The sequence below is a fragment of the Erpetoichthys calabaricus genome, chromosome 1 (assembly GCF_900747795.2).
Source record: "Erpetoichthys calabaricus chromosome 1, fErpCal1.3, whole genome shotgun sequence".
Lineage (NCBI taxonomy): Eukaryota > Metazoa > Chordata > Cladistia > Polypteriformes > Polypteridae > Erpetoichthys > Erpetoichthys calabaricus.
The window spans coordinates 116134804-116154824 of NC_041394.2; the positions used below are offsets into that span (position 1 = coordinate 116134804).

The 20021-nt window shown below is 38.0% G+C and overlaps 1 protein-coding gene across 1 annotated transcript in view; it reads right to left on the reverse strand.

Moving 5' to 3' along the window:
- Positions 1-19810, reverse strand: part of itfg2 (integrin alpha FG-GAP repeat containing 2) — an 89818-nt gene extending 70008 nt beyond the window's left edge. Inside the window, exons 1-5 of the mRNA XM_028805592.2 lie at positions 19576-19810; positions 18799-18894; positions 12613-12654; positions 11747-11921; positions 6566-6705 (exon numbers count right to left, since the gene is read on the reverse strand). Coding sequence (XP_028661425.1) covers positions 6566-6705; positions 11747-11921; positions 12613-12654; positions 18799-18894; positions 19576-19671 — 549 coding nt within the window. The 5' untranslated portion in view covers positions 19672-19810. The remainder of the gene's footprint in view (positions 1-6565; positions 6706-11746; positions 11922-12612; positions 12655-18798; positions 18895-19575) is intronic.
- Positions 19811-20021: the final 211 nt, after the last annotated feature.

The window sequence follows — 20021 nt, forward strand, 5'->3', positions numbered from 1 at the left end:
GAGAGAGAGCCGCGCACACACGCAGGCAGCGCCAGAGAGAGACAGAGACATACACACAGGCCGTGCGAGAGAGAGAGCCGCGCACACACACAGGCAGCGCCAGAGAGAGACAGAGGCACACAGTTAGCCCGAGAGAGAGAGCCGCGCACACACAGGCAGCGCGAGAGAGAGCCGCGCACACACACAGGCAGCGCCAGAGAGAGACAGAGGCACACACACAGGCAGCGCCAGAGAGAGAGCCGCGCACACACACAGGCAGCGCCAGAGAGAGACAGAGGCACACAGGCAGCCTGAGAGAGAGAGCCACGCACACACAGGCAGCGCCAGAGAGAGACAGAGGCACACACACAGGCAGCGCCAGACAGAGACAGAGACACACACACAGGCAGTGTGAGACAGAGCCGGGCACACACACAGGCAGCGCCAGAGAGAGACAGAGGCACATACACAGGCAGCGCCAGAGAGAGAGCCGTGCGCACACACACAGGCAGCGCCAGAGAGAGACAGACACACACACACACACACACACACACACAGGCAGCCTGAGAGAGAGAGCCGTGCACACACACAGGCAGCGCCAGAGAGAGACAGAGGCAAACACACAGGCAGTGCGAGACAGAGAGCCGCGCACACACACAGGAAGTGCGAGAGAGAGAGCCGCGCACACACACAGGCAGCGCGAAAGAGACAGCCGTGCAAAAACACAGGCAGCGCCAGAGAGAGACAGAGGCACACACACAGGCAGCGCGAGAGAGAGACAGACGTACACACACAGGCAGCACGAGAGAGAGGGGTCTGGATTCATAAGGTAGGAAGGCAGTTAAAGAATGCACTGGGCTTGATTTTGTTTTCAATTCTGTTTACAGCGATTGATTCGTAGTGTGTATTGTTGCAATGTTACTTTTCTTGGTGGTTTATTTAATGACGGGCTTTTTCAAATGTTCATTTTTTTCCCTGTGCTTAAAACTCATTAAAAAAAAGTGTTTTTAGCCAGCGGTTGGTAGCGCTATAGCGCAAACTATTGCAGTGTTAGTTTTCTCTGTTGTTCAAGGTTTTCTCAGTGTTATTCAATGTTTTTACATTTAGTTTACTATTACGCTGTGCATTCTATAGTTTAATTAACTATATTTGTGCTTAAAAACTTAAAATATATATTTACATACTGTTCGTACAGTCTGGAACTGATTAATTGTATTTACATACAATCCTATGGGAGAAATTGCTTCGGTTCATGACCAAATCGGTTTACGACCAGAGTTTTGGAACGAATTATGGTTGTGAACCAAGGTTCCACTGTATTCTTTTCGGTTATGACGCACGACCGTGTCCACCATCGCAAACTGTTTTACACGCCATGGTCTTAGAGTTGGTGGGCGGGTCTCCGTGAGTTTGTCTTGCGAGCGGGCACATGATCAGGCGGTGTGTATGCTTCGAGAACGAGGGTGGATGCGGCAGGACTATCTAAGAAGAGGCATGTTTGTCACAGATGTGAATCGCTGTATGCGGCGTGTAAAACAGTTTGTTTGTCGCGGATGTGAATCGCTGTATGCAGCGTGTAAAACAGTTTCCGAGGGGTATCCCATGGTCTTAGAGTTGGTGGGCGGGTCTCTGTCAGTTGCTCTTGCGACCGGGCACATGACCAGGCAGTGTGTATGCTTCGAGAGCGAGGGTGGACGTGCCAGCACCATCTAAGAAGAATCATATTTGTCGCGGATGTGAATCGCTGTATGCAGCGTGTAAAACAATTTGTTTGTCGCGGATGTGAATCTCTGTATGCAGCGTGTAAAACGCTGTATTGTATGTTGCCCTCTCCAGAGTTACATCTTTTCATTCATCTACAGTCGTATCCTCAAAACCAACCCCATTTGGACAACTGTGTCTTTCAGGAAGTGTTCACCCATCAATACATAATTATGCGGCGTAGCATACGCCGCGGGTTGGCTAATATATATATATTATATAGTATATACACACACATTGTCTCACACATGAGCATGGGAGGCAGCTAAAGGGCTCAAATGAAGATAATTATATGCCAAACCAGTGGAAGGCAGAGTGCACAGTTCTTTTCTCTTTTTCATCGGCACACCGATCACTGGAAATTTGGCCAGGTTTCAATGATGTGACTTCCGGTTCCAGGGCCCAATGACTTTACTTCCGGTTCTGACATCAAAGACATCACTTCCAGTTCCTGCCCCAATGACATCACTTCCCATGCCTGACTTTAAAACTACCATGTTTGCCTGTCTGTTTGTTGACATACATGTGTGTGACATACATATACAAATATATACACACATACATATATAGTAATTCGGGATTTTGCAAAAGACATTGTTGAAGATTACTCAGCTGCCGCACTCTCGATTAGCAATATTTAATTTGCTGTGTCAAGTCAGTCTGTGCATTACCCTCCCTTATGGGTGTATGTTGCTTTAAATGACAGGTGTTGCCTTTTGGTACCTGAGGATTAATGACAGCAGAAAATAAAAGAAGTTACTCCTTCTCTCTTTTTCATTGAACCAGTTCTGTAAACCTTTGCAAACTGACTTTAATGGGAACTAGGGGTTAAGAGTTACCAGGTGAGGTCTAAATGTGTTAACATTAACAGGATAAAGAGGCACAAAGGGTCATAAGAATAATGCAGAACAGATAATGTCTGTCTTTTTGGGTGTTACACAGGCTTATTCAAACTGGGTACAGATCAGGGTTTTAGTTGCATGGAGTAGTGCACCAGCTAAGAAGAACAAATGAAACACTGCAAAAAGGAGACATTTATCATTTTCATAATGTTGAAAAAATGAGGATGCTTCACATGTCACAGTGGGTCAGTCAGTCATGCAAAGGTATCACTGGACCACGTACACAAAAAGATTTATGTCGCCTGTCAGACACCCTAAGAAGCTGCTGCCACACTGGAACAACAAGCCTCTTGTTTAAGGTCATCTTTGTTAATAAACAAAAGAAATTGTTTTATTTTGTCTTTACCCATAATATTGATTGGTCTATGCTAGCAATAATTTAATTGTCACTTTCACAGCTGATGAAAGGACATAACTCGAAATAGCACAGATGATGCTGACATCCAACAACCATCCTCTTTGCTAATTTCTTTTAGACATGTCTACTATTAATGTTGTAAAAAGTGTACAGCTAGGCTCTAAGTCAATAACAGAATGAAAGAGAAACTCTTTCAGAGGTTATACTTGATGCCATACTGAACAGTTATTTCTGTTAGGCACTACCAAGGTACTTTCAGTACCTCTATTGGTCTTCTCCCCTTGTTTAGTCAACATTCTAACCATCTGAGCAAACACACTACTAGATAATGATAACTGCATAGCTCAATACCATCTTTTACCAAATTATCCAAAAATAATGCTCTGGTCAGGTGAAAGAATTGTAAAGTCAATCAACTTTGGCTCAAAGTACTCTGATGAAATGTTGCTACCAAGAGCAAGCACATGGAGATTGCTACAGAAAATTAACTTAATAGATCAAGTAAGCCATTCCTATCAATTACACCCCTTCAAATATTTCTCTAGATTATTCTCCATTGGTAGTGCAGAGCCAGTAAGTGGTAGACCTTCAATAACTCAAATCACTATCCCAGTGCCTAAAAAAGCTAATTAATATGAACTATTGTTCGAATATATGCAAACCAAAAGTCAAATCACACTTCTTTGATATTCCATCAATCCAAACCAGAAATCTAGTGCAACCAACCGGATCTTGAGAGTATCCCTGGATCTAGTCAGGACCTCCCCAATGAGGCAGCTTCAGAGCAGGAGATAAGACTATTGATCAATAAGCCTATTGTGTGCAAAAAGAGGTGACTAAGAATCTGATGAGTACTCCATCACTGTAACACTTCACTGATCTGAACTTTTACTTTCCTAAGTAAAAGATACATGGAAGCCCACTTAAGTTTATACAATTGTACCTAAAGGATATTGAGACTGTAAGAAACAAGATGCTTTAGTCTGACAAAACCAAGATTAGCATCATGCCTGGAGAAAAAAAGGCACCGCAATGTCATCTCAACAGTGAAGCATGGTGGTGGCAGCATCATGCAGTGGGATGGTTTTTTAGTAACATGAACAGGTGTGATGGTGTGGGTTAGCTCCTTTGCTCCCACTACCATTTTGGGAGTCTCTTGAACCTGACACTGTCAGTACCGTAACTGAGATGAGCTTGGCAGATGAGGACAAAACACACATAAAGCAAGGGGATGGTGAAAATTGCTCAATTACTTTTATTAAAACAAACAACAGTGTTGTAAAAGTGCAGTGCTCAAAATGTTCCATAAATAAATAAACCATAAAAGAAGTGAAAGTGGAGGTTAGAAAAACACCAATAAACTTTCAATTAAAATCAGAGGTTAAAACTCAGACAGGAAACTTCTTTAAAAACACATAGACTTGGTGCCCTTTTAAAACCGACTCCTCCTTTTCTTATCCCTTCCCGGATCCTGCAGACCAAGGAGAAGTCTACCAGCAGATGCAGACAACCTTTTGCCCTGGCTCGTGTCCCTGTCACCACTTCCTCTGCGTCTCCAGGCAAACCCTGAGCCCTGTTCTGCTCGTACCGCTACTCCGTTTGTCGGCTCCTCCTGGCACAAGCTCCCTGCACTCCCACCTCTGCCAGTCCGTCAGCTCTTCCCAGCGAGAGCACATTCCTGAGCATAAAAGGTCGTTCCTGCTACTAGGTCACTCAGCAGGAGTGACTGTTCAGTCCCCTACTGAGTGTTGGCCACACATGCTCCATCCTGGGGCTCCATACCCATCCATCAGCTTCCTTTCCTCGCATTTGCTTCCTCTCACACTCCTGCCTCTCTTCTTCTCACTTTAATCTCCATTTTTTTTCCTTTAGTTTGTTCCTTTCTCTTGCACCCGTGCTTCCCTTTTTAAACGCAGGGACATGGCACAGCTGCAGCAATCAGCAGCTCCCAGTGTCAATTATGGTTACGAGCGATCCTGTACCTGTGTACTAAGTGCAGGACCATCCACTCCCGGGAACCACTCTCGCCATGCTACCACGCCCCATCCTGAAGACGCGAGTCTAGCAATTGTTTATTTAAAATGACAATCAGCCACAGACCTCACTTTACCACAACAGGAAGACTAGACAGAGGTGATGGAAAGCAGAACAAAGTAGAGATATCCTCAATTAAAAACTGCTCAAGGGCACTCTGGATGTCAGACTCAGCCAAAGCTTACAACAGGATAACGATCCTAAGCACAAGGGAAAGACAACACAGGAATGGCTTACAGACAGCTCTGGGAATGTCCTTGAGTTGTCTAGCCAGAACAGACTTGAACCCAATCAAACTTTTCTAGAATGATATGAAAATAGCTGTCCACTGATGGTTTCCATCCAGCCTAACAGATCTTGAGAAGATTTGCAAATCCAAGTGTACGAAGCTTATTGTGTCATATCGAAAAAAGACTGCTGGCTGGAATTGCTGCCAAAGACAACTCAACAATGTACTGAGTAAAGATTCTGAATAATTGTGTCAATGTGATATTTCAGTTCTTCATTTTAATAAATTGGCAAAAATTGCTAAAATCCTATTTTCACTTTGTCAATGATGATCAATATAATGGAATGCAAATTTCAAGCGTTATAGCAAAGGTTCTGAATATTTGAGGCAATGTGATATTTCAGTTTTTTATTTTTAATACAGTTTCAAAAAAATCTAAAATCCTTATTTCACTTTGTAATTCAGGTGTACTGTTGCTTGATGTGGGAGAAAAATTAATTGGAATGATTTTGGCACAACACTGAAATCGCAAAATGTGAAAAAAGTACTTTCTGAATCCACTGTACATTTACTTCAGTACTTAAAAGGGCAGTTTTACTTGCCACTAAGTCATTACTTTAGGTAACTCTCTTTTACTTGGCAACATTTCAAATCTGTTATCTAAGCAGAGATTACACTATTCTGTGACTTTTAACTAAAAGATCTTATTGTAAGTTTACAAAATTTAGTTATTATTACATTTGACTATATTATCTACATCCTATCTCAGTAAACTTCAGGATGCTCAGTCTAGTACACTAATGTTGGCAGTCTGGCTTTGCCCTCATGTAACTTTTGTTCCATGGGTAATATATGCTTCACTCATATTGCACAGATATTTCAAAAAGACCTTCATAAAGGTGTTAGAACACTTTTGTTGATATTCATTCCTTTTCCTTATTTTATGTGCAATAATGTTATTTTAGACTTTATAGGTATTTATTTTCATTTGATCTTGTATTCATCTCTATGTAGTACTGCTTTATTAGACTATAAATAAACTTATTATTAAAAACATTTATTCATTTTCTCATCTCTAGAGTCATGGGTATTAGCATTAATAAGTGAAAAAAATATATATTGTTCAACTTAATGTAAGTTTACTGCCACTTGTTTCACTTATTTCCAAATTCTTCACTATAATAATATGCTGTAACGAGCAAGAAACATTCATATTTTTCTCACTAAAACAGGGAAGACATTCTGGCAACATTTAATAAGTAAAAAGAAGTCAATATTACCAAGGTAAAGAAACTAACATACCTGTCCCTCAAGAAGCCACTTCTTTAGTAGAACTAGTTGACCAGAACCAAGTTCAGTACTATCTAGGGATTCCTCCCAGCGGAAAGCCCGTACAACCCGGTCAGTGTAACCAACTACTAGTTCATTCCTCCCATCACCATCTGTGAAATACAAAAAGGTAGCATTGTAGTTTAGTCTAGGAGATGTGTGTGCAGAATAAAGTGGTAGATTTTCAGTTTTGACATTGTTTATTATAATTAGTCTGGGTTATTGTGCATGAGAAAGTCTTTAATTGCTAGATAGTTTTGTGTTTGGATTTAATGATTATCCATCCATCCATTATCCAACCTTACTAAATCAGAAAATATAGCATTTAACAATAAACAATGGCTACATTTATGTTTATGCAATTTTTGCATAAAATGTAACCTAACTAAATGAATATATATTCATAAAAGTTATTGGATTTAAATTGCTTAATTGTTCAGGTCTATAAAAGTTTACTTAAAATTTTGTAAGTGGTCAGATACACAAATAATGATGTGGAGACAAAGGCTTTACTGCACTACATGTGAAGCGGTGCATAATATCAAAAGTTTGCTAGCAGGAGAAGTGCCACCAGATTTGTACATTTTAGAAGAGGCTCCACAAAAAACCTATAGGAGAGAAAGAAAGCTACACTGGGAGAGCAGAGGCTACAGAGGGGCCAACAAGCACTGCATAAGTGCAGTGTGCCCAGGAGGGCATTAGGGAGAAGCACCTGCCTAAGTGTATGAGAAAGACAGACAAGGGCTGAAGCATGCAATGCTTTCCCAAAATGTTAAAAGGCAGGTATCCAAAAAAGTGGACATATTTGTTATGGGGGTGGTGTTCAACAGCCATTTAGGCAGGTCCTTAGTATCTAAGGGTTGTTGTCTGTTTATTTTTGTGTGTATAAAACTGAACAGGCTCTTAAAAAAGGTCTAGTGAAGATTTATGAGAAGTTGGAGAACAAAGCTTGACCAACAGACCCAAATGACCACATCAAAACTGGTAAATGTAAAGGAATTGCTTGTTTTTTTGATATCCTATTCAGAAAAAATTTTTTGTCACATTAGCTGTGTATGGCTTTACCTATCTGGTCAATGCCACATGCTCAATGTGTATCTTTAAATTTAATTTATTATTCTACTGTTACTAAGTAACAGTTGAGATCAATTCAGACCATTTTGAACTCTTCTTTATTAACACAATTATTTATTAATGTTTTCTATAAAAGCATACTTGTATGCATTGCTGATATTGTTGTGACCATATTTATTTCTGCAAGGCTTTATCGCTAAATCCTTTTAAGCAGCATTTGATTAAATACAGATGGAATGATACTTTATCATGATCTTTAAATATAATTTGTTTAAATTCAAGGTTCAGTTAAAACTACACAGGCTTTGAAGTACAGTTATTGAATTTGTATTGAATCATTTTATGTATCTGGTTAATGTTATCTGATGTTCGCTAAAGAGTAGATTCTTATCCTGGCAGCAACAGGGACAAGGCACATTATTAATAAATGTGAGATTAAAATTAACTGAAGCAGAAAAATATGAAATGGATGAATAAAATGAAACATAATGCAATTGAAAGAAGTTCATATAGGCATTAATTACTAATTGTCTTCTTCAAAACAATATTTTTAGATTTAAAGCTTTATTACACGTCATGTTATATTTTTCCAGATTTGCTTCAATTCACAGTATTAATGGAAGATGTTTAAAGAAATATACTGGAGTTTTTACTGCACATAAAACACAATGTAGAAATTGTTTGCCATACTGCATATATGAGAATCATTTTAATCTATAAATACTACATAGCTTGCTAAAATGATCTTCTCATTTAAAAAAAAATAATTTAAATAGACATTTCACCTGTAAAATTGAGGAAACCTGGAACACTGTTAACTAAATGATTCTTCACCACCCTCACATGTCTATTCACTGCAACTGCAAGTTATTTGGAATGTGCTATGTAGTGTAAACTACTACAGAAATGTATTTTTTTTCATTTCAGTGCAACATATAGATTTCCTAGTTTTTTTGAGGAGGGCAATATCTAAGAAAGGCTTAAAATAAAATATATTCTCTTAATGTTTTAATCTTTCTCCTAATTTTTTTTTGTGGTAGATCAATCTGTATTGTTTTGCTTTAAGATAATGAGGAATGATAAGTTTTGAGCCTTAATAAAAGAAACACCAATAAGTTTTATTTTTGAATCTAATCTCCAATAAAACTACATTTTTTATAACATTCACAGCATAACAATGTCAATGTCCCATACAAACAAAATGCTTGTGCTGCCATTTTTGTAGATGACTTGCCATCTTCATCATTGAAAAGCCATGTCCTAGGGAGGTTGCCCCCTATATTGTGGAAACCAAAATGAGCTTTATGTTGAACGGTTATGGGGCTTTTAAGGTGCTACAACTTCAGTATCATAAAAAAACTGTGTACATGAACTTGCTGGCACAGGTTTAGACCACAACCAAATTTAATGACTCATTTCTTGATTGTGGTATATGAAGAGGACTAGTCCTGGTACACTTTGTCTAGATGAGAATGAATCCCCAAAGATGTATTCTTCTATAAGGTAATAAAATCAGTGACAACATGACACTTGATTTTATGGTTTTGGACATCCTTGTTGACTTAAGCAGGGAACTACAAATGCTAGAAACTTGTAAAGCACGTTATTTTAGAAGAAAATGGCTAATTTTTGGCCACTTACAAAATCTTTGCTGTAAATCTTAAGCTCACAACATCCTGATCACCCTACATATTTATGATTATGCCTTTTACCATGCCAAAATGTTCACTCTTTCCTCTCTTGAACCAGTTGCAAATGTCTGATTAATGCTGTATGCAAATGCACATGGTAGTGAAATACTGTCATCTTTTTGATAGGGGACTTTAACCATAGCATCATGAAATCTGACCTACCTAAATACCATTAACTGATTAGCTGCCCAGCATGGGAGGCAAGAACCCTTGATCACTTTTACACTACTATAAATAAGTGTTTTGCCATTTCTCCACAGCAACCCTTCACAACTCGGACCTCTCCATGATTGTACTTATTTCAATCAAAAAGTGGAAACTGGAGAAGCATAAACAATTCAAGACCACCTGCTTTTAGTAGACGCATGAAGTTACTGGACAGTTGAGGGACTGCTTTGACTGTATAGACTGGTAGGCAATAGAAAGTGGATGTAGCAGTAAGGATGAATCATAGTTTGATGCTCCCTGCAAAGTTTCACCAACTTGAAAGAGAAAAACTCCCAGGTCTTTCCCTCCACCACCTTGTTGAATCAAGTAATTACTGATTATAGGGAAGTGTCTTTGACATTGTGGCAATGAAACCCCTGAAAGTTTCGTTCTGGCCCATCTCGGGTCTATAAATGATTTGTTCTTTAAACCCCTATAGTTGGCTTGCAGACCAAACAGCTTATTTGAAGATGTGGTTAATTGGTGCCCAATTACATTTTTAAATATCTCAATTCTCCCAATGCTTTTGTTATGATCTTGTTTGTGGATTTCAGTTTAATCTTCACTTTAGTCCCAAAATTGCTCAACAGCCAGCTAATTAGACTAGTTGTGCCCCCTAATGTTTGTGAGTGGATCACTAGCTTTCTGCTGGTAGCCTGCTAGGCCATAGGCTACTGATCGTAGTTCTAAGTTGGACTGGGTGAGCCTCTTCTGGTGTGGTCAGTGAAGCCCCTCACCAGCATTGTGGCTATATTTTAGATGTCTCAACCTCATTTTGTCATGTCAGTGACACCAATTAACAACAGTAACCTTCCACCTGCCTTTGTAACATCAGGTTACAGCAAATGGTTCATTCTGACAAGGATATCACTGATTAGTCAGCTTCCATCAATAATACTTTGTTCATTGCCAGGATGAAGAATAGAGCGAGGAAGATTGATGTCAATTCTACTCACCAGTATAACCATTTATTACTTTCTTGTATATGTAGTAAAAAGAAAATATAGTAGTCACGAAAAAATTTGACCTTGACATTTTGATGAATTTCCAAGTTTCATGCACTCCTGAACACGTTTTGCCGATTTTTGCAATTATAACTTTGTGTGTGTGTGTGAGTGCATGTGTGTGTACAGAAACTTGAGAACATTTTGAAGCTAGATAAATTAAACCTGCCATTTGGGTGTTAAATCAAAATGTTACTTTTCTATCATTTTTTGGGCAACATACGTCAACTGGAAGTGATATTTTACCTGAAGACATTTCAAAATTTGTTAAATAAACTGGTACATAGTTTAAATAAGCAATTTATTGAAATTTTGTATAATAGTTTTTAATGTGAAATTGCATTATAAGAAGAGAAAAATAATTGAAATTTTATATCGTCGTTAGTTAGGGTAAGAAACACATAGATATAGAATTTCACTTTAATCGGATAACCGGAAATGATATCTTAACAGGTATCAGCATTATTACATATGCATTACTACCATTATATATATATATAGACATAGATAATTAAAATTTTGAATGATCATTACTTATCATTAGATATAAAAATTTGACCTTGATCAGGTGACTGGAAGTGGTATATTATTGACCACAAAAAACAATCAGATTTGAAATTTCAGTTTGATCGGGTTACCGGAAGTAGTTCTTTGCTATATGAACTGCATTATAAACAAAGATAAGTGATTGAAATTTTGTAAGAATTACATAGATATGAATTTTCATTATAATAGGACAACCGGAGTAGAAAACAATCCTGATTTTATATGCTTTACAAAAGACTGGCAAACTGACACTCATCAATGCCTTTAACAAAATAACTAACTATAGTTTGTATACGAAAGTATACTGTATACCCCATTTTTTGATACCCATTGTATGTGCAACCTACCTGGAAGGGGGTCTCTCTCTGAATTGCCTTTCCCAAGATTTCTTTCATTTGTTTTCCCTACATGCATTTTTTGGAGTTTTTTCTTGTCTTCTTAAGGAGTCATGGCTGGGGGGCTCTCAAAAAACTAGGCCTGTTAAGGCCCATTGAGGCATTGCTCATGTGATTTTGGACTATACAAGAAATAAACTATTGTTGTTGCTGTTGTACTGTTACAAATATAATGAATACAAAAAGCCTTTGTTAAAGCTCCTTGGCCATTCTATGCATGTTAAGGAAATAACTTACCTATGTCACTTATGAGAATAACCTTTGTGTTGGCAGGAATATGTTGAGTGAATGATGGCTTCAAATCATCTCCCAATACTGTTTCTTGATGACCAGACGCATCAGTCTTTATCTGAGACAAATTCATATCAAACAGATGGAACCAGCCCTCTGCTCCAACAGCTACAACAAAATTCTAAAAACAATGACTAAGAGTTAGAAGTGAAATCACAAACAAATGACAAGTAAGATATGTTTAACCTGTATTTAAATTATACATACTATGTATGAAAAATTAATTTAAAAACAATTAAAAAGAGTACCATACACAACACCCCCGTGACCTTGTAGTTAGGATATAGCGGGTTGGATAATGGATGGATGGACCATACACAACCATCTGGCAGACGATAATATAGTGATAGTGACTGAACAACCATGCTACAAAGTCATTATAACAAATAAATTACAACTATGAGACAAAAGGGGTCAGAACAAGGGCAAGGTGTCTAGCACTTCTGCCTCACAGCTCCAGATGGCTGGGTTCAAATCTCAGCTCAATTCCAGTCTGTGCTCTTTTTCAACAGTGTCTCTGTGTTGACTTGCCCCAAAAGCAGTCCAGTTTTCCACCCAACATTCCAAAGACAAGTTCAACAGTGTCTCTGTGTTGACTCGCCCCAAAAGCAGTCCAGTTTTCCACCCAACATTCCAAAAGCTCTCCACAAAATGTGATTATTTTACCATTAAACCCCATAAACAACTATATGAGAAAATCTTACATTCACATTTAGTATAAGTGGAACACCACTCTTCCAAAAATTACACTTCCAGAATATTTTAAAATATTAAATAATTTAAAGCATTAAATAATATTAATTTTGCTTTACCTTTCCTTTATTACAAACATCACCTACTCCAACACAGGTAACCTATAAAAAATAAATAAAAAATACCTTTCATTAATAAACTATTTTAACTTTACTTCATTTAATGTAAATGTTTAGTGGCATGTAAAATGAATGATATTTAGCAAAAAAGTTAATAAATATTTTGTATGTTTTAATTTGTACTGTTAAAGAGTCAGGAAGCTGGACAAACCATTTTTCTACCCCCAGAGTTTCACTGATAAGAAAACCACCGTCTGGGCCAGTTTTAAGGCTTAATTATTTCCTTCCTTGCTTGTTTCACACCACAGAAAATACTACACTTGGGCTTGACCTTGCATGACCTGTTTCAATAGTGAATATTACACCCACACTGTAAATCAGATGAACTGGGAAGGGGGCTGTGCATAAACTGTTTCATTGGTGAATGGCCTCAGGAAAGGTCCAGGGGTGTATGTGTCATGAACTGCAGAGAGCCATTAAAGAGTGAGACCTACAAAGGTATGTTCTCTCTCTTGCCATCTTGCCATGAATAGAAGACAACTCTGTCTCAGCAGCAAAACTGAGACAGGCAGGCTGTCTGGACTTGCATAGATGATGAGCTGACCCAGAAGGATCAAATGTAACTAAAAAATATTGCAGTAACCTGAAATTTTACATCCAGCCACACATCTAGCATCATTATCTCATACTGTTTGGTAACCAACATTCTGTTTCTTTATAATGTATGTATAATGTATATTATCTGTAATATATAGCTAATTAAAAGTGTAACTATCTCTCATTTGTTCTACTGGTCTATATTGTTGCCTCTGGTCATAGATATAAAAAGTAGTGTAACGTGTGAAAACTAAAAGTATGTGATTTAAGACATTTTGTTAAGGTCTATATAATAAACAGTATAAAAGGGAAAATACGGTTACATAGGACACTATATGACAAAACAAAGTGGAATAAAATTATATCAATAAACATTGAACTACTACATATAAACTTTAATTTAAGATGTTGGACATATAAATATTATACCAATTTGTAACATTTGAGATGGATGGAAAACATTTTGACATTTGAAAGCATGATCTAATGTACTAGAAGAGTTATAAATGTTCAAGCAAAAAACCAGATTACATATTTTCTAACATGTGTCATCTGTGCCAGTGCCTATTCCAGCTACACTGGGTGGCTCAAGGTGGGAATCAACCATGGATGGTTTATCAGTACTTCTACAATGTTTCATGCACATACAGCACAGATTACGTATAGTAGGATCAGCAGAAGATTAATGGGAAATTAAATTAACTTTAACCATATTCATTAATTTATTTTACTCTGCATTCAAGAGAACAGTTTCACCCCAGTTTACCTTTACATACAACATGCCAGTGTAAATGAGGGAGGCCTCTCCTTAACTCTCAAACTGAAAATGGTGACTACAGTATTTAAGAAAAATAAAGAGTATTGTTATTAGAAAAACACAGTTAATAGCTGTAGTAGTACTGTCACATGTACAGAGTACAGTGAAATTCTTACTTGAATGTCTAAGCAAAATACAATACATCTCCACTTTCTTGCACTATGATAAAGAAGAATATCAAAAAATATATATTTGTAGGAGAACACAAATTAACTTACCACTGTAGGTTGGTAAAATTAGTAAATCAAAAAGTATACATAAATATAACATTTCTATATGAGTCTAACAACTGTGATTTAGAATATCTGCTGTTCCTTTAATAGTTCTCTAGCATGTTTTAATTTTATAAAGCATCCTTTTCTCTTACAGATACCTTCATTTTGGCCTATCCTGCTCACTGCCAGTGAGCCACTGCCTGATTTCTTCCAACTCAAAGCCCAATGTGCACTAATGGGGAAAATAACTAATTTATGATCTAACAGTTTTGTTTTTTTTCAAGTTACCCCAAGTCACTTCTAGTCTTAAACAATTTCCTTTTTGAAGATCTACGCTACAACAGCCAACATCCAGCACTATAAAACATGCCCTTATTAATACATAGTAGTGCAGTTATACTCTAAATTGAGTGGTCTAACAGAAGATGCAATGTCTCCAATGTATTCCACAGGATAGCCTATTCAAGCTATCTTCAAGTTCCTCCATAGGGCAATCCCAAGTACTTCTAAACCAACCAAGAAACATAACGCTCATTGTGTATCCTGTGTCTTTTATCAGTAGACATCCTCATTATGTGCTTATCAGCCTTTTCCTCTTGAAACAAGAAAAGCAGCGGTTTCTGTACTGTTGACCAGCAAACCCTGTTTATGGATAGAGAGCCAATCAGCCATGTGCCAAGACTGAATTTCAGCCTCCAGTCTCTGAAAGCCATAACAGCTGATTTTTTTTATGTAATTATCATTTGTGAACGTGAATGTTACCAGTTTAAAGGTGTCGTAGCTATCAATGTTTACTGTTCTGATGTCATATGAGAACAAGGTAATTTTGTGTATGTTATGGTAGCTGATATTTTTATACACTGCTCTGGCTTGTGAACATACTCAACTTTGTATACTGTATACAAAGTGTTGATTTACAGTGTTAATATTTTCTGAAACATAACTATAATTGTAATAGACTAAAACATGTATTCAGCTACTTAAGATTATACTTCAACCACAAACACCACCACACTGAAAGAACATTTCAGAAACAGATATTTACCCAAAAGGTCTTTTTGATCACCACTAAAATGAATTACTTCAATAGGTACAAGAAATATCTTAACACACAACCATTTTTGTCAGGAATAATAATACACAGAAATAAAGAAAATTACTAGATGGAAAAACAAAAGGCAACACAAGGAGGATGATGTCCCATTATCACTAGTAACCATATCACCCACAAGCTTGATAAGTAAAAGCCAGACACTCCATTATCCTCAGTGCTGACAGCTCAAGAAAATCAGATTGTGGAAAGAAGATTTCCAAGAGTCTATAGGAAAAGAAATGAGGGATTTCTATCTAGAGGCTTGTGCCAATTTGGCACGGTGGTACCCAGAGAGAACCACCTCTGCTGGACTGAACTGAGAAAGTGTTGACCTGTACAGTGGTTAAGAACATTAATGGTACTTACAAAGCTGTTTAGCATATAAAATGCAGGAATTTTATTGAAACTCTTAAACTTATATCTTAGTCCTAAGTGCTTAAAATGATATAGCAACACATATCAGCGTCAAAGACTGGGAGTTCAAGCTAAAATATTCCTATATAGTTCATGTTTCATTAGTTTAGCACTACCGGTATGTTCCTTAATCCTCATTAATTTAGACCAACACTTGGATCTCCTTAAGAATTTATTTTGGTTTATGGCAGTGGGACAACAGTCTTTCTTTAAAATGTAGATTAATTCATTAAAATTCAGTGTAACCTTAAAAAAACAGTTTAGTGGAGAAATGCAAGTTGAAAATAGATCATCCACAGAAATTTAAAAATCTATTTATTGCTTGATATTTCTTTGTTTATGCCTTTTAGCCAGTATATTTATAAATATTATATAAAAATCTATCTAAAATGGTGAGCTCTTAGATGGAAGTGTACTTAATCACGATAATGCAAATAAATTCAACTGAATATTTTAAAACTCCTCCACTAGTAACACTTGCCGTACGTTGACAAATCTAACACAGGAGTATTCAACTGCAGCCCTGGAGGTACGCAGTGGGTGCAGGTTTTCATTCCAACTAGTTTTGGAATTAGAAACCAAGCCTAGCAGATAACAAAACTTGGTATTTTATTATATGACATGTTAGTGCTTTCATTCTTCCAAGACAAATCTTTAACACATTATACATTTTTCCTTTTTTGAGAACACTATCCACGTTTTTTTGTGGTCCAGAACAGATTTCTACCTCTTGGCCTTTTCCTTCCCTCTCATCTATTTCAAAATATTGTATTAACACAGATACTTCATGAAACATATACTCAGGTTTAAATGGAAGCACATCATCTAGAGAGCTATAGTGGTTCCTTTGTCATTTGCACCACATTATGGATGGATAAGAAAACAGGCAACTATTAAAACGTTAGTGCAGCCGTTTTATAACAAAAATGAGCAATTAAGGTTTCTGAATTGTAACAAATGAGATAAAAAACTAAGCCTACCACCCTATTGCTTTGGTGGTAAAACTGCTGTGCTACCCATCTAAGACAGGCTGAAATTTACAGTGCATCCAGAAAGTATTCACAGTGCATCACTTTTTCCACATTTTGTTATGTTACAGCCTTACTCCAAAATGGATTAAATTCATTTTTTTCCTCAGAATTCTACACACAACACCCCATAATGACAACGTGAAAAAAGTTTACTTGAGGTTTTTGCAAATTTATTAAAAATAAAAAAAAACTGAGAAAGCACATGTACATAAGTATTCACAGCCTTTGCCATGAAGCTCAAATTTGAACTCAGGTGCATCCTGTTTCCCCTGATCATCCTTGAGATGTTTCTGCAGCTTAATTGGAGTCCACCTGTGGTAAATTCAGTTGACTGGACAGGATTTGGCAAGGCACACACCTGTCTATATAAGGTCCCACAGTTGACAGTTCATGTCAGAGCACAAACCAAGCATGAAGTCAAAGGAATTGTCTGTAGACCTTCGAGACAGGATTGTCTCTAGGCACAAATCTGGGGAAGGTTACAGAAAAATTTCTGCTGCTTTGAAGGTCCCAATGAGCACAGTGGCCTCCATCATCCATAAGTGGAAGAAGTCTGAAACCACCAGGACTCTTCCTAGAGCTGGCCGGCCATCTAAACTGAGCGATCGGGGGAGAAGGGCCTTAGTCAGGGAGGTGACCAAGAACCCGATGGTCACTCTGTCAGAGCTCCAGAGGTCCTCTGTGGAGAGAGGAGAACCTTCCAGAAGGACAACCATCTCTGCATCAATCCACCAATCAAGACTGTATGGTAGAGTGGCCAGACGGAAGCCACTCCTTAGTAAAAGGCACATGGCAGCCTGCCTGGAGTTTGCCAAAAGGCACCTGAAGGACTCTCAGACCATGAGAAAGAAAATTCTCTGGTCTGATGAGACAAAGATCGAACTCTTTGGTGTGAATGCCAGGCGTCACGTTTGGAGGAAACAAGGCACCGCTCATCACCAAGCCAATACCATCCCTACAGTGAAGCATGGTGGTGGCAGCATCATGCTGTGGGGATGTTTTTCAGTGGCAGGGACTGGGAGACTAGTCAGGATAAAGGGAAAGATGACTGCAGCAATGTACAGAGACATCCTGGATGAAAACCTTATCCAGAGCGCTCCTGACCTCAGACTGGGGCGAAGGTTCATCTTTCAGGACAATGACCCTAAGCACAGAGTCAAGATATCAAAGGAGTGGCTTCAGGACAACTCTGTGAATGTCCTTGAGTGGCCCAGCCAGAGCCCAGACTTTAATCCGATTGAACATCTCTGGAGAGATCTTAAAATGGCTGTGCACCGACGCTTCCCATCCAACCTGCTGGAGCTTGAGAGGTGCTGCAAAGAGGAATGGGCGACACTGGCCAAGGATAGGTGTGCCAAGCTTGTGGCATCATATTCAAAAAGACTTGAGGCTGTAATTGCTGCCATAGGTGCATCGACAAAGTATTGGGCAAAGGCTGTGAATATTTATGTATATGTGATTTCTCAGTTTTTTTATTTTTAATAAATTTGTAAAAACCTCAAGTAAACTTTTTTCACGTTGTCATTATGGGGTGTTGTGTGTAGAATTCTGAGGAAAAAAAATGAATTTAATCCATTTTGGAATAAGGCTGTAACATAACAAAATGTGGAAAAAGTGATGCGCTGTGAATACTCTCCGGATGCACTGTATTTAATCAGGGATTTGTAAAGCAGTATTAATGTTTGTGATGTGAAATCTATTGGAATGACAAATGCATTTTATTAGTAAAAATGTGTGATACATCATGTGTCATACACCATCTTTTGGAATGACATAGCCAGAGCAACCGGACCAGACAGACACACATACACTTATCCTTTTATAAAGGTGGATAAATTAATTGTAATTAAAAATTTGTGTTAAAAAAACCTGCAGCTACTGCAGACATTCAGGATCGGAGTTAAGTACCACTGATCTAGCATCTGGAGTATGAAATAATAAAAGCAAAATTCTAACCAAGTATTACCTACTATCTACACCAATAAAAGCATGACACTAGCCTTGCCTTTTTTTTCTTACCATTCCAACACAGAATCTTGTGAGCCAGGGTTTGGGGTCATCATTCTTGTACACATACAACTTTCCACTTGTATCCCCAACTACGAGTTCATTTAGCTGAAACAAAAAGATGGGAATACTGTAACTGGGATGTATTAGCAAAGGTAGCACAGTTACAGTTGACTAAAATTCAACAAAATACCGGTCTTTCTGATTTTATAGTAGTCATTTCTAGACCCTTTAATGTGACAGAGCTTCACGTAGCATTACCATTTCTTCCATTTCAGTATGTTCAGCATCAAAAAGGGTATATACCTACATAAATAAGTCAAGGTTATTATACGTACAGATCAGAGTGGTGCACATTATAACCTAACTTGTTTATTTTGTTCAGTATCCAGTGATGCCAGCTTTTTTTCTGGCGTGGACACGGCCGATGATTCATCAAAGGGCAAACCCATGCACAGACCCACTTTCACTCATAGCAAGCAGGTTCAGGTGCGACAAATTCTTCTTAAACGTGTGTACTGCTACTGGAACTGGCATTACGCACATTAAAAAAGAAAAAAAAACTTGACTTTATGGATGATTCACGCATACACTTCCCAATTCGACAACAACTGTAAAGTGAAAAGGTGCTTCAGTAAAAACGCGTAACGAACTAATGAGATTGAACAATTTGCTTTGTAATAATTGAAACTACATTTTTTAAACTGAGCATCATATATGGCGGCATGCAACGAGAAAAGAAAAAGACGCAAAAAGTGTGAAACGCTTTTAAATAAAACGTAAGCGTACTTTGTCGTTGTCAGCATCGCCAAGGCAGATGGCATGAGGGAATAAGGTGCCGGAGAAATCCAGACTAACCCTCTGCACGAAGCTGAGGGAGCGCATCAGCAACTAAAATCTCGACGTAAAACACAAGAGCTGAAGGAACATGCCGCTAATCAACCAAACAGAAGCCGTACAAAGCACTGATAGCTTAAGTTGACAGCTCGAAACAGTTTCTGAAATGGTGCAAGAAACAGCTCCGCCCCCAGCACGTGTCAAAACACGAGGGAGTATGGCTGCCGATAGGGGTCAATCTATACTTTCTCGGCGACTGGCGGTAAGTGCGAGTTTGTTTTCAAGTTACGGTGTGCGTTATTTTATATTCATTCAAGTGTTTTTCTAAATATGTAAAGCATATTTGAGGTAATAAATTACACCAATTTCAAAAAGCCATAATAACTTGATTATTATTT